This window comes from Nyctibius grandis, chromosome 5 (genome assembly GCF_013368605.1).
Source record: "Nyctibius grandis isolate bNycGra1 chromosome 5, bNycGra1.pri, whole genome shotgun sequence".
Lineage (NCBI taxonomy): Eukaryota > Metazoa > Chordata > Aves > Nyctibiiformes > Nyctibiidae > Nyctibius > Nyctibius grandis.
This window is the reverse complement of record NC_090662.1, coordinates 79,587,546-79,609,606: the sequence shown is the minus strand read 5'-3', so window position 1 is coordinate 79,609,606 and position 22,061 is coordinate 79,587,546. Positions and strand designations below refer to the sequence as shown.

The 22,061-nt window shown below is 44.0% G+C and overlaps 1 protein-coding gene across 1 annotated transcript; it reads left to right on the top strand.

The window, feature by feature from the left end:
• The first annotated feature begins 12,597 nt into the window (after nucleotides 1–12,597).
• BCL2L14 (BCL2 like 14) lies at nucleotides 12,598–18,846 on the top strand. The gene is made up of 5 exons (XM_068402429.1): nucleotides 12,598–13,033; nucleotides 15,600–15,764; nucleotides 16,718–16,785; nucleotides 17,801–18,073; nucleotides 18,805–18,846. Exons 1-5 carry the CDS (start codon nucleotides 12,598–12,600, stop codon nucleotides 18,844–18,846), a joined length of 984 nt encoding a protein of 327 aa, XP_068258530.1.
• Nucleotides 18,847–22,061: the final 3,215 nt, after the last annotated feature.

Below are 22,061 nucleotides of genomic sequence, written 5' to 3'. Positions count from 1 at the left end.
AATTATATCCCATCTAAACCAAACGAGCGAGGGTAGCAGCACTGCTCAGAAACAAACCTTAACACCCGGTGCAGTTTTGTGCAATATCTCCCTTTCCACGTGTTATTTCTGGGTTTGCACTGTTATGTGAGCCAGGAATGAGACACGGACGCGCCTGGGTTCCTGAACCCTCACTAAAGCTCGGACTCTTGTTTTACACACGCAAGCATCAGCTCGGCCGTCTCAGGCAGAAGAGCCAAGGCCCTTTACGCCTTGTCAGTCGCATTATTTTCCATCGCAACGCCATCTCACCCCGGCCCGGCGGGGGCTCGGGCTGCTGGATCCCACCATCGCCCCATTTAAGGCCCCGGCCGCGGCCTCCCCCCGAGCGGGCCGCACGGGCCCGCCGCCGCCGCCAGGTGTCGCTGCCCGCCGCCCTTTTCCCTCCCTCAGCGCCGGGGCCCGGGCAGGGCGGGGGGAGCTGCCCGCCCCCGCCGCGGGTACCGGCAGCCCCCATCGTCACCTTGCCGGGGACACTGCTTCTCGATGGGCTCCTGGCGAGGGCACCCCGCCTCGGCTGTAATCGTTTCCACCCCGTAAGCCGGGTCTGACGTTCCCCGCTGCTGCCAGCTTTCCATCCCTCTGCTGCGCTAGGCCTGAGCGGTCGGGGAGCCCGTCCTCTGCGTGGCAGCAGCCTTTGATATCACGAAGATGCGGGTCAGCCTTTGATATCAAAAAGATGCGGGTATTTGTTAGCAGACGATGCGTGGAGGCACCGCTTGCCCACCTGGAGTCTGTCCCCGCCATGCCCAGCTTGTGCAGGCACTTGAGGTCCCCCGGCGCTGCCAAAGGCTCCTTTAATTAATGACTCTTTTCTGAAGTTCGGCTGATGATTGGGGTAGATCGGTCTGCCTTGTTTGGTGGGACTTTGTTTTTTCTCTCCTACTATTCTTTGGTGGAAGGAGCCAGTTTCTAGAGTTTGCAGTCAGAAAAAGCTCCTTAAGGTGGAACGACTGGGTCACGTTACCCTTGGTCATTTCAAACTTGCAAGGCAAGAACAAATTAAATACTGAAATTGCTTTAGAACTTTTCAGCTCAGAATGGAGAAATGCTTAAGTTGTTTCTGGTGGGGAAAAAAACAAACCACACCAAACTCCAAACCTTTCCATCTCTCAAGAGAGTTTTTTTCCTCTTTGATTTATTTTTACCTCTTGGAAATAACTAGTTTCTCTCATCAGAGATCACAGGCTCTTCCCATTTTTTAAGGGGAATCTTCCTATACTTTTGGCTTAATACATATAGTAAAAACCAGTCCTCACAGGCACTTTTAAAGTCAGTGGAAACAATGGTTTTATTTTTAAGTGTCCTTTTGCAGACTGTGCAAATCAAAGGTTGGGATATCAAGGATTTTAGGCTGGGATGTAAGTAGAAACAAAACTGAAACTAGCTGATAACTGACCTAAATTTGCCCAAGGTGGGAAATGAAAAAACCCCTTGAGGCAGCTTATCCCCTCTGGAGGACTGCAGGAGTCAACACCAAGTGTTTGGCTGGGTTAGCTAAAGGTAAATGAGACAGTTAAAAAAGGGCCAGAGGAGTTAGATAAGATAGACGGCAACAGAAAGGTAAGAAACCTAAGAAGATAATATGAGGGTTCTCCAGGAAATTAAAATCCATAATACAAAATCCATAATACAAGCAAGACAGAGAACCTAGTTTGGATCTTAATTTAAGAAACAACATGAAAGGACAGCGAACCGAAAGAGAAACCAAATGTGAACCTCCTGTAAAACAGGGAGTTATACTGCCATTATTCAGAATGTTTGTTCTTCTATCTGCTTATGGGAAAGACTATTAAGATAAATTTTCCTTGGCAGGCAAAGCAGTGGGAGGAAAACAGAGAAGCACAATGAAGAAAAAATAATTAAAGTACTTTAAAAATATATTGTATTGTATCTGTGAGAGTTTCCCTTTTACATCCATTGTGCCTCCTCTGGGACTGTTTCCAGTTCTATTTGTCTGAAAAAGCTACTGCCAAAATGAAAGAATGAGTCCTGGTCAGAGCGAGCCTTCCCTTACATCCACATCTGCCCAGGCTGGCTGTAACATCCTTAGAAATATCCCTGTTCCTAATATTGCTCCATAAGGGACAAAGTCACGTCCCTCCACCCAGAGATTTTAGTAACCCAGAGCTCCAGCCAAGGCAGAAAATTGGCTGTGGCTTTTCCTGTGTGCAGCCAGGGCCGACAATGTGCAAACACGGACTGCCACACTCTTTCCTAAAAAACACCAGGGATTTAAAAGAATCCAGGTATTTTGATTTCTCAGCAGTTCAGAATGACGACCAGAATGGTTGCTTTCAAGGGTATAGGGATATTCTGGGTCTGAGGTGGAAAACAGCAGATACAGATGGAAGCGATGGGTTGGATGAGTAGCTGTATGTCGGCAGAGGTCATTGCTCCATGGGTAGTGATGCTGCCTCAACCAAATCAAATCAAATCAAAACAAAACAAATCAAAAAGTTTGACTTTGCCAGTATATTTCAAAAGTTATGCAAGGCTATATATCCACCTCTGGTTATAAGGTCAGCACAAGTGTCGAGAGGAAAATGGCCAATTTTTGCGTGTTTTGTCATGATATAACATGGAACAACAGTGCAATCATTTATATAGGAATAGATAAAATGGACAGAGTTGATGTTAGCTTGTTTTTTCTCAGTCCTCTCGCTTTCTGACTGCTGCTATAAAATATAAAATCACACTTTTAAAGGGGTGGTTGTTTAGGTCTTTTTTCATGCTTCCAGCAGGCTACCCTTCCCTTTTCTGGGCCTCAAATACTGAATTTTCCCTCTCAGTATTGGACAAAGTATATTCTGCACTGGGGTATGGTGTATGTTAGAAAAGAAAACGAAAATTGAAAGTTTTTGAAATTTTTGCAGTCCAGGGAATGACAGATCATTAATAATCCGTAATATGTAGGCTTTCCATCTGCTATTATTGCTCTCAGGTCAGCTGGCCCTAGGAAAGCAGGAAGGAAATGGAAAGCTTCAGTGATCATGAACAAAAAAGCTTCTATAGGCCTGCAATGTATAAGTGAACTCCAAGCTGCTATTCCCTGGAAATGCAAAAGTTGGCTCTGCTTATATTTCTGTTTCTGCTAGTAAATTCCTCCCTTCACAGGAGAGGCACCAGACAGATCTTTCCTGTACGATGGTCTCAGACGAGGGCGCAGCCTCAAGTGCTTTTGTTCCTGAGAAGGGATCTCCTCCCAGTCAGAAACCCTTTGTACCTCCTAAAACTGTTTCTCTGCCACAGATAAAGGCAAGCGTTCACCCTTCTTGGCTGTTTCATGTGCATCAGGTCCCTCCTAGCTTGTAATTTTGTCTACAAGCTTATTTCAAAAATTGAAGATCACTGGCATGGTGAAAATCCCTCTTAAAATGGATGCGTGCTTCTGACCTGACTAACTTGGGCTTAGTTATACGGGTAACGAAATCACAACCTTGGTCCTCGAGTTACAAGAGCAATATCATGTTGCTGTTGCAAGTATTTTACTAATCTTATCTAATTAATGTTTAACATGATTTTGGAAAAAAATGTAACAACATACAAAAAAACAGACTGTTTACAGTTGTTTATAGAAGAATAGGTGTAACTGTTTTCAAAACACTTAAGAAAACCTTCCTGTATCAAAACGATGATTTGATTTGACCTGTATCATGGAGAAAAAGAGGGTTTGGGAGTAAAAAAACAAACAAACAAACAAACAAAAAAACCACAGTGTTTGGCAAGAAGCCCCAAAGAGCTATAGACTTTTTTCCCCTTGCCCGGTGCGCTGCAGAGAGCAAGTCACATGAGGGAGGGGCTGGCCCTACCCTTTCTGCTTTTTATAAGCGAGCTAACATGTTTGAACATTGTTCTCATAAGGAAGTACACGGGGCACTATTTTTTTTATTGCAAGCACAGCACCCTTCTTAGTGAAAGCTTATGAACACGTTTTGATGAAAGACTGAAAATATTAAATAAAAGAAGTGAACTTCAGTTTTCTGAAGGGAAGCGCTGTGCTTGCAAGGCTGGCTCTAGCAAGGCAAGTCTAACCACTGGAAGAGGAGGAGAAATAATTGAGATCAGCGGGCACCCAGGGTTGCTGGTGCAATAGTCCTGGAAGGTAATGAAAACCCCTTTTCTTCTCTGAACTTGGTTTCTCTTGTATAGTGCTTGGCTGTCTATAATCCAGCACAAGACTCTCTGAATCTTAGTTGTATATGGATTAAATGGCTATATTTATCATCGTTAATTTAGGTACCGAACAATGTACTTTCAGGTTTAGCTGTGGTGAACTGCCCGGGGACTTCTGGAGCTGTCATACAAGCTTTGCTGCTGTTGGCTGTATGCTCTTGAAAGAAGAGATTGACGTATCTAGCCAAGGAGAGCAAATTCCTTTTCTGCCAGCCACACTACAGTCAGTTGTGGAAGGTTGAATTTAAAATTTGGGACTACCCCAGTATATACATGTAGACTTAAATCTTCGCCACCTGGTTCTTACATGTCTGCCCTGTTCAAACTAGGTCACCTCTTGCTGGTAAGATGTCTTCATTTACAACTGAAAGAAACCCTAATCCAAGCAAGTAAATGGTAGAGGTGCTTCAGCAGGTCACATGCTCCCCTGAAATCATCAGTAAGCAGATCTGTTATTCCGTTTTTCTCCCAGATCTTTCCTGCACAGTGACAGCCGATTTAGTCTACTGGAGGTCACACATATGTGCCTTACCATTTCTGCTGGTGCTGAAAGCCAAGTAGTGCATCACTTCTCTTCTAGAGGCTAAGTCTTTGGCAGCTTTACAGCTTGGATTATGGGAAATACTTCTGGACAGCTGCAGACTAGCAGACAACTTCTCTTCTGAAAGACATGTATCAGCATAGACCTTTTTATATAGCATGTGTTGTATCTGTTGCACAACAGTGCTCATGGAAAATCTGTTGCCACTAGGGATGTTTTCCTTGGCATCCTAGTGTAACTCTGCCTTCGCTAATTATCTTGTATCCTATTTAGTTAAGATTAAATAAGGGACACATAATCCTTCAGTTTGCAAGTTACTGCTTTCCATCCTAGAGGCAATGGTATTGTGGTACCACGTGGAGAAGGCCTTTCTGGTGGGCTTGTGTGTAAAACCAGCTTTCCACAGCATCTGTACAGTTTAAAATGGTTCAGCCTCTTTTGCACAGACAATACCTATTAGTTAAGGGTTTTGTGAGAATGACTGACTTAATATATGCAAAATACTTCTTCAGCAAAGTGTGTTGCTTACATACTAATGAACTCTGGAGACATGTGATGGTTCTGCTTTTCTCCATGAGAACTATCAGTAAGTTAGGGTCATCCACTTGGAGGAAAGGACCTAGCTTGAAGAGCTGGGAGAGGAATCCTGACATTTGCTTCCCCTTGCACAGGAGTCTCCACTACCATGTGCCCCAATATGCTCCTCTGTACATGAGAGCAGAGCTGAAGGGAAGGACCCGCACCTGGGATGAGTCAGTAAGGTAAACAGCCATGCTTTTATTTTTAGCACCGTTCTCCAGCATTGCCTCAAAAATTAAGTGTTTTATTTAGAACTGGGGTCCCAGGCAAGCAACCACATTTCTGTCTCTGCTGGTTGAGAGAGAAGCACCAGAGCAGACCTGAACAGGTTGGACTAACAATTCAAGGACTGTTAGTTAGGACGAGAGGAAACGGCCTCAAGTTGCGCCAGGGGAGGTTTAGGTTTGATATCAGGAAGAATTTCTTCACCGAAAGGGTTATCAAGCACTGGAACAGGCTGCCCAGGGAAGTGATGGAGTCACCATCCCTGGAGGTATTTAAAAGGCATGTAGATGTGGTGCTTAGGGACATGGTTTAGTGGTGGACTTGGCAGTGTTAGGTTAACGGTTGAACTCTCTGATCTTAAAGGTCATTTCCAACCTAAATTATTCTATGATTCTGTGATGATTCTGTGTTCATTTTTCAGAGGCCTCTTTCGCTTCTCCTTTCTGCTTTGTCTATTCAGCCTTTCAGGGCAGGTGCTGCCTCTTGCTGCAGAGCCACCTTCAGCTACCTGTGCTTCCCTGGGGTTTGCTAGTGCTGGCGAGAATGTACGTGACGTGGAATTGAGCCAAACAGCAGGGTCAGCTCTGACATTGCCTCTGCTTGGTCAAGGTCCCTCAGCCTTTTGGAGATAAATCCCAGGGCTCTCCGTGAGGCAAGGAGATGAACCTTCCTGTGGAAGAAATAGTGGTAGAGCTTGTCTGTGCTCTGTGGGCACCTGACGAGGAAGGACGGGAGACGTGTCAGCAGGGTCACGAGAAAAGGAGGGGCTGGGAAAGCATGAGTACAGCACCCAAGTTTGGGCTCATGTGGGGTCTGTGGTGAGCATGGGCCAAGAGGACTTGTAGAGTTAGCCACCATGGTGGTTTGCAGCTATACGTGCAACTGTATATTAATAAATAACACCGATACAACAACTGTTGAGAAATGGCACAGCCAGGACACCACTTGGTCCGGATTTGCTGAACACAGGCCTATAGCTGGACATCATCCAAATCAACAGTTATTTCATCGATACTTGAACCCCCAGGCTACACTTCTTCCTAAAGAAGATTAAAGAGTTACGTTGCTAGTCTATCTCTTTTTTATGCTTTTCTTTCTGTATCCCGCCCACTCAGCCTCGTATAATAAATTTCTCAAGCTTTTAGTTGATTATCATTGCAATTGGCCGAGGGTGGTATTACAGTCCTACAAGTTTGGGGGGTATTTTAGTGGATTTGTGCAAATTTAGCCAGCGGTGGCTCTCAGAGACTCCACAGGAAAGCAGGTTTTGTTGCTCGTGCTGCCCATGTAAGTCCATCTGTGTTTTTGCTAAATTTCTCTATCCTGGCAAATAATTCTTGCAGTGGATGGAGGGTTATAGCTAAATGTACCACTAAAAGTGTTGGCAGTTCGTTTCCATTTTCTGGGAAATGGTATGTGGATGTGACATTTGGCAATGGGAGGAAAAGGTCTGGAGGAGAGTAAAGAGGGAGGGGGTAACGGCTGCTCCCTCAGAGCCTGAAAGCTCCAGAAGATAAATAATTTAGACCAGAGTTTTTAAGTAGACAGAATGAGACCGTGCTGCTACTTTCCATAATCTGATCCTCTGAGTTTCTTTTAATCATCCTAGGAAATAAAACGCAGATTCGGGTTTTAGCAGGACTTCCATGTACTTGTCAAACCAAATCAATGCTTGCATTAAAAAACGTTCTTTATAGAAACTCATTTCTGAGAGTTCGTGCAAAGCGAGTGCTGCTCCTGCAAAAGGCCTGGCTTGTCTCTGGCCCACACCAGATGGGATATTGGAAAAATAACATGGTTATAGTATGAAGAAGTAAGTCTAGAGAGAGACATAAGTCACCAATTAAGATTTTGAACTTTAAAATGAACTGAAAAATGAGTTAGCTACCAGCAGTCTCCTTTATAAACCCTTGCCAGCATGTGGTGATAACTCCTTTTCTTGCTGCCTGCAAGTAATGGCATAAATGAGCTGTGACTCCTTGTTCTCCTTTTATGCTCCTCCAGCCTCGTTGTACACACAGGAGTGAGATTTCTTACCGAGACGTCAGTGCTTTAAAAAGTCCCACTGAGGAAGCTCCTATACTACATTTTTACCAACATAATTTGTTTCATTTCTCAGAGGTTCCCCATCAGAGCGAGGTGCAGGCTTAGCTGCACAGCTGCATCTGATGTGCAAGTGCTTATTTGATGTTACGTACTAGCAAGCTGTAATAATACCCTACCTCCTGCTATCGGTCTGCACTTAGCCTCGTTTAGGAGACCAGCCTTTGAACTCTTATTTGATTTTTATCTGTACAGTCACCTTGGGTAGGGCTGTGCTCAACATATAAGTAACAGCTCAGTATATACAGCTGTAAGGGTTTTTTAGTGCTACTGGTAATTCCTCTTGCTGTTTGGGAATGGATTTTTATAGTATTTTATATAATTACTTTATAATTTATATAGGTTTTTAATATATAGTTTATCTATTTTTATATTGTTATTTATAATTTATATTAGTGAAAAATGAGTATATATGCATGTTACACAAATTGTTTTAGATCTATAAGGAGTACCCATGGTAATTGTTTTAGATCTATAAGGAGTACCCATGGTGGGGAAGGCTACGCTGTTTTAAGTAGCATCAGTGTCTGATCTGAAGGGCGAGGTTAGATCTTTTCAATTAGAATCTTGAGTTCGAACAAAGTATTAAATAATAAAAAAGAATGGCATAGCCTTTAAAATTTTCTCACTATTTCTGGACAAACTTCAAAATGAAATAAATACTTAGTCTGGTTTCCAGGGCAAAGGGACATGCCTGTTCCTGGGCTTGTTGGCTAGCTGAAGAGATTTGCCATAGCCCTGCTTTCTGTGTAGCCGAGACACTGGGAAGTGCACTTCAGCTTAAAACGCTCTTTAAGCTGCTCTGATTTGCACTGGAAGACGGGCTGAAACAATCATGGGGCACAGCAAAGGTCTTACCTTTGCTCCCCTGCATCCCGAGTGTGGTATGTACATCAGCACTCCCTTCCTGGGCACAGCAATGAAGAAGGAGCAACCCCATGCCTGTCTTGCATCATTTCAGTTCTTCTTTTTTTTCCTCTGTATTTCTAGTTTCCACTTCTCTTTCTCCACTTGGTTTGTTTCTTGTAACAATCTCTTGCTGGGCTTTCAGTTTCCCTTGCAGGTTCATTAAAGCTGCCTGCACGAATGCTGTGAGAAGATACAAAGCTCCTGCTGACCCTTTGAATATCTCATGGCAGCAACTAGCAAGAGAAGGGGAACTTGCACCATCTTCCTTCGCCTCCAGACTGCCCCAGATGTGTCCAGCAGACAGGGACTCACCTTGGCATGACCTTGTGAGCAAGAGGTCTCAGTGCAGTACTGGGCCCTTCACAGGACAAGGCTTCTGCTGAAACCCAGGAGGCTGCTTGAAGACAACGTAGTTGCTTGTACCTTGGATGCTATTGGGATAAATTCTCATCCAAGCGTAGAGAGATGTTTTGCCACAGGAAGTTAAGTATAGATTTTTAAACATTAAATTGCAGCACGCTGCTAGCAGAAAACTGAGCAAGCTGACACCCAGGCTTGCATGGGGAAGAAAATTTCAGAGGCTGTTGCCATGTGTTTGAGACAGGAGCAAGAATGAGAAATCACATTTTGGCTCACTCGTGGAGTGATGTAACATAGCAGCTCCCTGAGAGATAAACAAGCCATCTTCCTTTCGCTACCAATGGATGTGCTGGGGGTTTTCTCCTGGTTTTTTCCCCCTCCCCCCAACCACACTATTCCCATTCTCATTTCATTAGTGACTGTCCTAAAGTGAAAGTGGAAGCCAGTGATATCCCAGAGCAGAATCTGGAACAGTCCTTTCTCTTGAGGGAATAATAGAGTCCCTATAACGGGAGGCAGACTGAGCTGCATAGACGCACTTAGCAGTGCAAGGTTAGAGGAACTGTTGTGTTGCACCTACGATGCGACAGTTCCAAGTTTCTTCCTCCTCAGCTCTTTCCCTTTCTTCTTCCCCTTTTCTTTCCTCATCTCCTTCCCCTTCCTGGTAAGGATAATGCTGAACTAAGAGTATGTGTAAGCTGTGGGCTTGGAGTTGTTTTAATTTCTGATGTTCATGCATTTCATAAGGAGGGTTTGGGGGTTTTATACGTTCCCATTTTTCCTTCTGTTGTCTCAACAACACCACCAAAAACCAGTTTAGTGTGGTGGAAGTAAGCGGCTTATCTAAGTTTTGTTATATTGGTTGCTTTCTGCAGCCAATGGCAAAACACCACAGAGTGCCACAATTTTTTTTTTTAACATGAAAGGTTACAAATGTAAAACTTAACCAAAATGGAGTTAAAATCTTACAATAAAAGTAGTGTTGAAAACAAGGTGACAAATCAGCTGAGCTTTGTTTCTTTCCATAGCTTGTTAGGGCAGGGAAACCTTTTGACTTATCAGTCACTTCAAACTTTTTTATTAAACCCCTTGAAGCGTGTCAGTCCTAACACCACCTATATCCAGAAGACAAATGGTATCCTTTATACCTGAGTAGTGAAATGAGTTGCATGTGAGGTGAGGTGCCTGTTCCAAATAGAGGTTCAGAACTTTAAAGCCAGACTTTTGCTAAAGGCCAACCAGTATTCCCCGGTGGATTTTCATGGGACTACGATGGTTTACACCTGTCACGGTTTAAAGCTGGGCCAGCTATTAACCAGGTGGCAGATGCTCTCTGTTAACCCTCTCCCCCCCACCAAGGGAAAGGGAAAAGGGAGAGAGACTTATGGGTTGGAAAGTTAAAACAGTTTTAATAAACTATAATAATGAAAAAGAGTATAATAACAATAATAATAGAAATAATCAAATATATACAAATATATACAAATATATACAAATATATACAAAAACAAGACTGAGAGCTTGGAAATCCTCCTCAGGCATAGTTGCTCCCCCCAGCACGGGCAGAGGGGAAAATGCAGTAGCTCCCCCTGCCATCACACCTGCAGGCTTTTAACTGGAGAACTGGCAAAGCTGGTACCAATCAGTGGGAGACAGGAGAGCCCCTCCCTCCTGGGCCCCACCTCCAGGAGGCAGTGGGTTAGTGATAAATAGGAAAGTGAGAATGACGTGTATGGGATGGAATACCTCATTGGTCAATCTTGGGTCACCTGCCCTGTCTGCTCCTCCCTGCAGGTGCAACCCCCCTTCAGCTCTTCACTCGTAAGCAGTGAGGAATTTAGCAGTGACCTTGGTTTCTCTAAGACTAATTGGCCTAGTTTGGGCCAAACCAGGACAACACCAGATGAAGATTTGGTGCTTCATACATACGTATATGACTTATTTCACCCTCATACTTAGGGAAAAGAAAGCTTTAGGATGAGTAACAAATGGATCATTACACAACAATTTGTAGTTTCCTGGAGTTTGAAGGAAGCAGCTAGTAACTTCAGACCTCTGCACAGTAAAGACAGGTGATCTGCAATTAAAGTACAGCCTGGCAATCTCCCTGCCTCTGAGCCTTGCCTCCCAGTACCTGTGAAGAAACAGGATACCCAGGTCCCTTCATACCCCATTGCACCCCCATTGCTGTGCCTGGAGACCCCTGCAGAATAAAGCTGCGCTAGAAATCTGCCTCCTACAGAACAGCTGCTCCATTGTTGTGAATTAGGAGGTATGCCTTGCTCTTATCCCAACAGCAGAAGTTAAAAATACATGGAGAGCAAAGCACCTTGTTTCCACTGACTTTCCTTCGGACTCAGGGGTGTATGGTGTGTGTTTAACTCCCAAATGTGAGTCTCCATGCTTAGGATTTAAACGTCCTGTTGGATACATATCAGCAATAGTGTTACATTCAAAGCGGTGAATAGCTGAATAATATTCCAGACAGGAAAAAAGTCGCTTAAATTTGTTTCTGTCAGTCTGAGGTCATAGTGTGAGTGAATTTGGTACTTGTTTAAGAGAGGGCAGTGGGAACAGAAGCCTCCTATTTCAACTTGTCAGAAAGAGAGACCCCAGTGACAGGTTCTGGATATGTGAATAGTTTTGTTCGACTTTACGTGGGTTGTTGAACTTAGACATTGCAGAAAGCCAGCTGTCGGTGGTCCGGGCTGCCTGCTCAAACATCTAAAACCTCACCTGGGCTCTACAGAAGACGCCTTGTCAGGAATAAAAGCAGCACAGCAGCGAGGTGGCTGCATCACAGCTGATCACTCCCGTTTCTTCCTCTTGTTGCTCTGGCTTCAGGGAGGCTGGGTGGTAAAAGGGTCTAGATCTAAGCAAAGATTTAAGAGTGTTTCACGCGGTGACTTGATGATCTACAGCGTGTAGGGAAGCAGGAAGATGTCAAAATGCATGTGCGTGCTGTGGGATCAGTATGTTTGTTTACACAAGAACAAGTTACACTAGGTAAGTGCCACCACACCGTCCATTGCACGCAGTCAAACACGCAAGATTGTTGACTCAGGTCCTCTAAAGTGAAAGGACAGTTGAGAACATTATGCTAGGTAAACATCATAATTTTTCCTAATGTTTGGGCTAGTTCGTGTTTGGTTTCCTACCTAGAGCACGCAGGGCCCGAATTTGTCAAAGCTTCCTCTGAAAGCCCAATTCTCATATATTTAGATGCTTGCTCATTCGAGCCATGGTATAGGCTTTTCCTTTGCAGTGCTTTGATGAATCGTTTTTCTTTCCATCCCAAGAATCAGTTATTATTGTTATGGGCTTTTCTTTTTTCCTGCACTGCACCTTGACCATTGAATACTCCTGGAATTTTCTCATTTTTCCTGTCTAAGTCACCAAATGCAGTTACGAGCAGTGTATCAGGTCTCTTGTTCCCGTTCTGACAGCCTTGGTTGCCACCTGAGGTATTTCTCAGTAACCAAATTCTCTTTCTAGAAAACAGTGATTCTCTGGCTCCCGGGTACTGCAATATTCTTCACATCACTGAGGTATATAAGGTGTTTGGTGAAAGGTTCTGTAGAAATGTGAAGTACTGGTTGGTATTCATGAAAACAGGTTGCTCCCTAAGCCATTAAAACTAAGAATATGTTCTTGCAGGAACCAAGATGTCTTCGCCAAATGATGTCAGTATGGAAGAAATACCGCTGGAAGAGGATGAGCGAGACAGCATAGAATACAAGATCCTAATGGCCTACGCCCGGCGGCGGTTGCCTGTCAGTAAATATGTGAAGATTCTGAAAGATGAGACTGATGTGCAGAAATCATTGTCCTTGACCAGGGCAGAAGTAAAGATTGACCATCAAAGGGATGAAGATGGACCAAGCCAACAACTAGTTTATCAGAGTGGCATGATACAACAGCAAGGCAAAAAGCAACCAAAAAGAAAATACTTGCCAAGATATTGTCTACCTTTTCTCCGCAGCAGAGCAGAGCAGGAAGAGCCCCCAGCGCTGTTAGGGTGCCCAGATTGCATGGCACATTTCTCCATTTCCGAGGCACAATTTCAGGGCATTCAAGAAGGGAGTTCTCAGCATCAGACAAGTATGTCTTAGTTCTTTCCTTTTGCTGTTTGTCTTTAAATCTCTCTCTAAATAGCTTAAATGGCTGGTGGCCTGTGGAAAGGCAGAAGGAGGAAGGTGGTTTCTTTCACTTTTTGGTCACCTCTTATTCTAGCTCTATTGATTTCCAATTAGGAAGGCAGATTGCCAGATCTTCAGTAGTGCTTGCACATACAAGATTCATGCTTGTGACTGGCTTTTCTGTTTTCCATCATATGGTGGTTAAGTATCATATAATTGCACAGGTTTTTTTTCCGAGCATTAGCTTTTTCTTTTTCATACTTGGTTAGAAAGAAAACACAAAACACTGGTCAGACTGAAGACCTCTACACTAAAATCGAGGAAGACTTGTTTAAGGGTCCGTTCAAGGAGCTTTATTATGTGATAAATATTCCACACTAAAGACAGAAGTGCTAGATCCTGCTTGAAACTCTGGTGCCAAGCAGTTGGCAGTGACCAGCCGCAAGCACAGAGCAGCCCGTGTCTCTGGGCCACCTCTCAACCCTACCACGTATCTTAAATGGAAACAGTCTTCCAGAGTTATCTAAGTCTCCTTTACATGTTGCTGTTATATTAAATCTGAACCCCATGTGTTGGCAGAAGAGGCGGTAGGTGACTGTAATCCATACAACAACCAGGGATCCCATCCACACAAACATCTGGTACCCCAGCCCCCAAAGCCAGCCCCATATCAGGTGCTGCACTGCAGGCAAAGAGGTTTTACCTTTTCTGCTCTGGATAATAACTAATACCTTAACTTCTCATTCAAGACTGAGAGAGGAGGATGACATATCCCCATTAAGTTGCCGTATACAGTATACGATAGGTTGCCATATTTTTTTCATACACATAAGATAGGGGGTTGCTTGTTTAATTTGTCCAGCTTGATACTGTTGGTGTCACAGCAATTGCTCTCCCCTTTCACTGCTTTGAAAGATATTTCTAAAAATTACCCATCACTGACTTTTCCAGCCTAATGCCCCATCCCTGGTCAGTTTAACCGCCCTGGACCAGCTCCTACTCACCAAGCCCATAACTCTCCCTGCTGCCAAATCCAGCTCTGTCTCTCAAGAAAGGGTCCCTGCCTCAGCCCAGTGCCTTTTGCTAGGGGAAAATAAATATAACTTTTCATTGTTTGGTTGCCAGGGACAAATGTCTGCATCCAGATATCTGTTTTTATGTCCATTTTATTTTCACATTGCCAAGGAAAGCGCTCAAGAGTTTGGATGCAATCAGCTGATGGCCCTGCCAGTACATCATCATGTTCCCTGCAGCACAGGTGGCAGCCTGGCCTCGAGGTAAAACTTCCCTGTGCTGGGTGTTAGCCTTCCCAGGGCTGCTGCTTGGCTTCACATCCAAGCTTTACCTGACCTTCAGCAGATTGCTGGACCAATTCCTAAAACATCATCATTATTATTATTATTATTATTATTATTAGTCACTTATACTGCTAGCAGCTGCACTGCAGGCTTGGCCAGGCCATTCTGGAGGAAATGGGGATTACCTGTCTGAATCTAAGGCCTGTTCAACTTAAAACCAGTTGCCTAATCTTCAGTTTCCAAAGTCATGAACAGCCCAATCCCCTTCCTAGAAGTTTAGCAGCTCCCTGACAAAGCTCTGCAGGCAGATGAGGTCATGGAAATGTCTTGGGGCTGATTTAATTGGCTGCATTAACCCCTGCTGCCTTCATAATAAACTCTGCTAGTGAATTTTACATGTGTTATGGGTTAGGCTGCTGCTGAGCTTGTCTCCATGTCTGCTGGTCATGCAGGAGCTGCCACTTGGCAGCGGTGTTGGGGAGACGAAGTTTTGCATCCCAGGCTCTGTGAGGCATATTGTAAGGAAGAGCACCTTTTAGATGAACCAAACTTTGCAACAGCTCCTCCTGCTCTCTTTGCTATAGCAGGATCCCTATTGGAGTCCCCTCACTGAGCAATGCCTTCAGCCAGTGAGGGTCCTGAACACGGTCATTACACAGAGTGGATAAAGCCAGTCTGGTTGCCGAGTTCTCCCACTATTCATGTCTGCTTAATACAACAGTGTCAAGGACACGAGAAGCTTTTGTGCTAGAGGTGCCTCTGAAGTCGTCTGCTTCTCCTTTGCTCAGGATACGCCTGTGAGAACAAGGCTAATTCAAATACACCATCTTTTCTGAATCTGAACCTATAGATAAACTAATCATGGCCAATACCACTCTCACAGTAACGTCTAAGATTCACAGTCCTATAGAGCAGTACTCTCACGTTTCTTAATGCATAGTGTGCTTCTGGCTTGCAAGGATGTACACTAGTGAGCACCATGCACACTTGCTTCTGTACAGCCTCTGTATAGTTAGCTGTGACTTAGATACTAGGGAAGGGTTGTACTGCGTTACTTGTCTCTCCAAATTATTACCAGCTGGTCACAAGCAATAGCATGGGTAAAGGTATCTATCTCTTGGTATCCTCTGGGAACTTCCACCTCAGGGGGCATGTAAACGAGTAAATCACTGAATTATTTCCTAGAAAGTTTAATTGCCTTCTTTATTTCTCATCCTCCTTCCCTATCAGGTGAAACAGCAGATGTCAGCTACATTGCAGACAAACTTGCCAAGCTTGTTACTTCCAGATCCCAGAAATCTCCTTCAGATGTGTCATTCAGGGCACGGTTTGAGGCCCCGTTTTGGGAACAAGACAATAGTGATGCTACCCATGAAACTGAGGGCAAGGAACATGGTAAGGGTGAAGAAGTTCATGCTCACATGCAGTATATGTCAGGTTGGGATTGCACGCTGAGGCATTTTCTCTAGACATGGTGAAGGACTCCGGACTTCTGAGGTAAGACGCTGTGAAGAAGGAAGTTTGCTCTGCTGGTTCTTGCTCTGTTGCCCACATTTCAGGGACTGCTCTTGCAGTCTTCCAACAAACCCTGCCCGCTACTGCAATTAAAGGGAGCATCCTTAAAGATCCAGGGACTGTGACATGAGAAAAGGAGGATGAAGGTAAAGAGACGTAAGGTGACAGAGCAGCAGTAGGAGTGGCAGGGCTGGGTGCAGAGTAATACACCGGGGGTCTAAGGCCAAAGACCAGTCCTTGGGACAATATTGTCTTGGTCAATCCCTCTTCAGTGGGAGGACAACACCGCTCAACAATCTCTGTTACAGGTCTGAACTGCTTGCCTTCCACGTCATCTGCCGAGACTGAGTTTTAATGTAAGCTTTCTAGGGATTTCTGGTTACAAGAGAGATCCTGCCATACTTGCATTTTCTGTAATATGGCAAACCCAGAGTTTTTCCTAATGAGTTGCAAAAGGTATAATTGGTAATGATGAGGGGATTTTTTTTTCCTAATTTTGAGTCCATTTCATGGGCTTCTGCTAGCTGCTCTTTTGTTCTGGCTTGTTATCAGACGTACCTCAAAGCCCAAAGGGCTGGCAGTGGGATGCTAAAGCCCCTGCTCTTTCCCAGATTCTTAACTGCAGCAAAACATCAGGCAAATGGAGAAACAGCATTGTTTACTCCATGCAGACTAGAACAGTGAGCCTCTGCTTACAGCCTGGACACAGAACTCTGAATTTGCCACAAAATAGCAGCTGTTTTCATGATGAAGTGACACAAAGGCTTTTGTCAGTTTGCTATCTGGATCCTACTAGAAGCTGTGATATTTATGTTATGTCTTTTCTTTAACAGATGAAGAAAAGATAATACAAACAATAGTTTCACTGTTAAGAGAATCAGGGGACCGACTAGGAGAAAAGGTAACTCCTCCTGTTTTCAAGAGCTACACAGGCGAGAGTGTGAGAGAGAGATTACCCTTCTCTTGGGGGTGAATGTTTTGTAACCTAGTGCGCTCTATCCTGAACTTCTATTTCCACATTTAGGGCTTTCCAAAACCTTCACCGTTCATCCTGAAATCTTTCTTCAGACCAGAGGACTAGCAGAGATCTCTATTGGATTGTGGGAGGAAGGCAACAAAAATGTTGTGCATTTCAAAGAGGAGTCACTTTCCTCGTTCCTGTTGAGTTTCATGGCATGTTGAGCACTTGACTGACTCTGAAACTCTTGTGTTTGCATTGAGTTTGGCATACAAGTTGCTTCCAGGGGAGGGAGGGAAACTCCAGCTTTGAGAGTTGCTGTAGGGAAATAAATCCTCTGAGTGCATTTTGAAAGCCCTGGCCAAAAGGTATAGAAGAACCCCTGCATGGGTCCTTCAGTTGGAGTGGATGTTTCCTCTGTGAAAAATATAGGTACTTGTTCCTTTCTTTAGCTGTCCCTTCTGCTCTGTAAAGATATACTCCCACATGGTGGACATGTTCAGCTCCTGCAGCAGAGAGGTACCCAGATACAGTAAGAAGCAACACAAAGACTGTGACTGAGCAAATGGAGCTTAGCATGGCAGCTGTTGCCAGCACTTCTCATAACCTTGCCTTTCCTGTCATCCTGTCCCTGGACCTGTATTCCCATGTCTCCTTACCTGCAGGTCTCAATATCAGTGTCACACTTGTTTTGCTTTCTCTCTCTCTGCTTCTCTCATTCAAATGCAAAAAAAAAGGGAAGATTTTTTCAAGGCAAAAACATAGAGCCACCTCCAGAGCCTAAAGGAACAGTTTTGCAGTGAGGTGTGGGGTTTGTGTGTCACCTCTTGCATTCACCACCATGATTAGACTATATTGCATATATTACACCTAGAGATGCTCTCCTTTCCCAATGAGATAGGGAAAGAAATTCCAGCAAAAGTGGCTCAATGTAACCAATTCTTATTCTTATTTTCAGATCAAAAAGGACAGGGTTTTCTCTGAGCATTTTAAAGGCATGCTGTCCTACACTTTCTTCAAGAGGATCACTGATTTGTTCCTGGAGGATGTCTCAGAAGACTCAACAAGTGAGCCAGGAGGCCAAGTACAATGCACGAAAGTTGCCCTTACAATGGAAGTTGCCACCAGACTTACTGCTGTGGACAACCATCCTATGAACCTGGTCTTGGGCTTTGGATTAAAGTACCTCAGAGAGAACTTCAAGCCATGGATTCAGGACCAAGGTGGCTGGGTATGCATTTTGCCTCCCTTGACTTGTGTGTAGCCTAAGGCACCTTGAAGCAGCACACTTTCACAGAACTAACGTGGGCCATATGCAAACCAAACTCTTTAACACAGCATGCACTCCAGCTGTGGAATTACTTCCTACAAAACATCTTCTATGCTGAAAGTTTTTTATTTACATGGGTCCAAAAATCAATAGGAGACATTCTTGGAGGGTTGTTAAGTGTAAAACACCACTCCTGACACAGACAATCTCTCCACCACAAATAGCAGAAGGCTGGGAGGAACACCAGGAAATTCACGCTTGCCCTAATCCTATACTTCTCCCTAGAAGTCCGGTGTCTGCCGGTTCTGGGGACAGAATAGCAGTTCAGCAGTTCATACGGTCTGCCCTTATGGTGTGGTATGGTTCCACTTTCCCTGTACAGAAAGGCATCTATCTTCATACTCTTTCAAAGTCGGTTGTGCAAGGTGCTCTTTTGTCAGCAGTGGTGCGGAGCTGCTGCCCTTTGTAGGTCGTTTGGTGGGATTTGCTGGGAGGCACTTGCAATGGAGATCCTAGTCCTTTTGTGCTTCATGAAATGAATGGAAACATTCAGCAGCTGTACAGCCTGTGTCCATTGGAACAGATAGCATGCGAGGTCAGGAAATCCTACTGGCAAACCTACTGCCAGAGTTGAAATTAAGATGAGAGTCCATATTGCTTTTATAATTTTAAGTTTTCTTTCTGTGTTACAGGAGAAGGCTTTGACTTCACTGGATGAGGAAGAAGTAGAGTAATCATGACTGAATTCATTCTTCAGGGTGCATGAGCCTTCAATGAAGGATCACGCAGGATCTTACCACAATCCGATGCCAGAATGATTAGTGGCCTATGTATTTTTATTTCTTCCATGGAAGGTTGGAGTGTTGCATGGCTAACTCCGATGGGTACAACTGCACTTTCTTAAAGTTGGTATTGATGTAGAAGTGTTCTTCAGTGGATAGGAAGGCACTTCCAACTCCCCTGGAGCATTCAGACCAAGGATACTGATTTCAGGTACCTTTCTGAGTAGAGATCCTTGCCACTACTCGTATGGATGGATGTTAAAAGTGTGAACAGGAGGAAAACATCAAAGTGTACAATCAAGAACCACTGGACTGTGATCAACTATCATCCAAGTGAGACAAGGGCTGCCAGCTTTGTACGGTTCATAGTGGTACCTTCTGTTATCAGTTCCAGAGTCCCTTGTTAGAAGATATACCTACACACTGCTATCAGTCTATCAGTTTCCTCTCTTTCCCTCTTTCTCTGATTAGATTCTCCAAAGTGCTGATGCCATTTTATACTTCTGAAAGGGACTGAGTAAGGTTAATGAAGGCTTTTTACTCCAGTGCCTTCCCCATACCCCCAAGACTTGATCTACCTGCAGGTGCTTTTAATTTGAACTCTCTTGTTTTAAACCCTTTCAAAGAATAGCAAAATAGATGTTGACTTTTACAGCATTATTTTTTCTATTAATATGGAAGATACAAACATTGTGAGAGCTTTGTAATCCAAGAAATTTAGAACTTATCCTACTGTGTCAGTTTCCCTCCTTATTCAAAAGGAGCTGGATGCTATGTGTAATCTCAGGGATTTCTCTGTAAACTGAACTGGTCCTTCAGCCATTGAAAACAAGTGATCTGATTAGAGTTCTCGTATGTGTGGCAGTGAAAGGAATAACAGTGCGTCATTTAGAGCAGAGGTGAGTGCCAGTGAAACTCTTCATGATTTCGAGGCTTGGTTTGTGGCCCATTTAGTTGATGACTTTTGGATTTACGTCCCCTGCAAATCCCCAGTGTAGAAAGAGGGAACTCGGGACATCTGCTGAAGCTGTAAAACCATGGCATCTCTTCTGTGATTTTCCAGTACAAACAGGTAATGTTTCCTGAACAGGCTCTCTACCTCTCAGTAAGATGCCCTTCCATTTCAGGTACTCATTCTGTGTGTACAAGTATGTTAACTACAAAGATTGCATGAAGAAGTTCTTAACAAATCATGAATTTGAATGAAAGTGATAAAAAGCATTTTAACAGGATGTGTAAAATACACAATGCTATCAAAGATCAAGTATTTTTCTAATAAACCTTAAAGTTTCAACTCATGTGTAGCAAACTGCCTCTGTTTGGACACGTATGTGTGAAACAAAAGACAGAGAAGTTGGAAGCGAGTTGCCTTTGTTTCCCTTCTTCAAAGGAGTTGGGAAGTACTTGATATATCTCTAGACTGTAAATCTAAGATTTCCTTAGTTTTTAAGAACATCCACTCTTTCTGATGACTTCAGATGTCCCCAAAGGGGGGATGATTTGTGGGGGAGAGGCAAGCACTTACCCAAAAGTTCGAATTGTTGTTCATCTTCTTCTGTCTCTTTCTCCAACATCTTTTTCCTATGGAGAAAAAATTGTGAGGTATTGTCGCCTCCCACACATTGGAGGCTGCTGCTTTATTATAAATTTGATTGGTTTCTAAAGCAGGCTTGTTAGCTAGATCTTGGCTCTGAAGAACTAGATCTGATTCTATTTTAATCACACTAAGACTAGACTCAGTCTGCTAGCGTCCACCAGTTTGCCATTAGTTGGGCGCTAGCTTATGGAAGTCACTTTTAAAATTTTCTCTGCTTGAATAACAGGCTGCTATTTAGCAAGGTGCAAATTCTGTGTTTGTGAGTGTGGTTTTCCAGCTGAAGGTTTGACAGCCCTAAACCCACACTTGTCCCTCATTCCCAGTTTGGTACTCAGGGCTAGTTTCATGCCAAGAGCGGAGCCAGCAAAATAAACCATCTTGAATAGGAATGTGAAAGCTAGCCATCTAAGAAAAGATATTCAGCTGGTTTTTATTTTTCTCTCGGTTGTTAAGAGGGATTTTTTTCAGTAGCAGTAGGGGCCAGCATAGGAAATCAGCCAAGTGAGCTGTTTCTTATTTAGCCATTCTTACATTTGTCATCCGCATCAATTAGATTTTAAGAGCAATCTACTCCTTTTATGGCAGGGATCTGTGGTAACCTCCTCGCTGGAACGATGGCTTTGGTTTATGCTAAGAGCAGTCGGCAAGGCTGAGCACCGAGCTGTTGCCACTGCTGCTGCCTGGCATGAATTAACAAAGCTCTACTACTGGCTCAACCAGTCTTCATCTTGCTGTCTTTTTTTTGATCTGTGATGACTAAACTAGCGTGTGTTTTGGGTATGTATGGAAGTGGAAGGGATGTTGCGAGGGAGGGCGAGTGGCCATGCCTTCATTTTACATTAATCTCTCACAATACGCCTTTGTTTGTGTTTAGCTGCAGGACCCTCAGGTGCCGATTTGGGGTGTTACTGTAAAAGATAGAGAAGTTTACTGTTAAAACAACAAGTGTCGCTTGGGATTTTTCTTATTCTAGATCTACCCAGGTCAGCATCACGCTATTTGTTATATCAGCAAGTTTAATTTTAAAACAAGCTGATTTCACTATGTGTTAAGGTTGCAACAACAGAGTTTAGCCCTGTGCAGGTGATGCTGGGATTTATTTTTAAAGGACACTAGAAGTGTCCTGCAGCTGCCTTCTGCGCTGTGTTAAAGGGAGCCAGTCCACTGGGGCAGCCTATGTTAGCACACAGGATCTGCCGTCCCAGCCTAATGTCACCCTCCAAGACCCGGGGCTCCAGTAGCAAGTGGGACCTGCCCCGGCTGCCATTCTCTGGAGCAGCTAAAGTGTCAGAAAAGAAGATCCCATTGTCCACGTGCACCCATGTTGCACATAGGAGCTCTGCCCTGGCTCGCGGCTGCAGTGCCCCTTGCTCCAGTGAGTAAGCAGAAGGCAGAAATAGTAGAAAACCGCTTGGAGCCTTCACCCAAACCCAAACATTTTACTTGTCCGTTACTTACCTTTGCTTGTTGTCAGAGGGTTGGATTTCTTTAAGCTTTCAGGAAATGCTGGCAAATCCAGTATTGCTCCAAAACAGGCTGATAGAGGCATCCTTGGGTCTTCTCACCGCAT

Bases quoted from the DNA above. Each gene is read 5' to 3' on its own strand.
- BCL2L14 (XM_068402429.1), top strand. From the start codon at position 12,598: ATGTCTTCGCCAAATGATGTCAGTATGGAAGAAATACCGCTGGAAGAG. The intron at 13,034-15,599 runs GTATGTCTTAGT...CTTCCCTATCAG, and splicing joins GAGTTCTCAGCATCAGACAA to GTGAAACAGCAGATGTCAGC. The intron at 16,786-17,800 runs GTAACTCCTCCT...TCTTATTTTCAG, and splicing joins GGGACCGACTAGGAGAAAAG to ATCAAAAAGGACAGGGTTTT.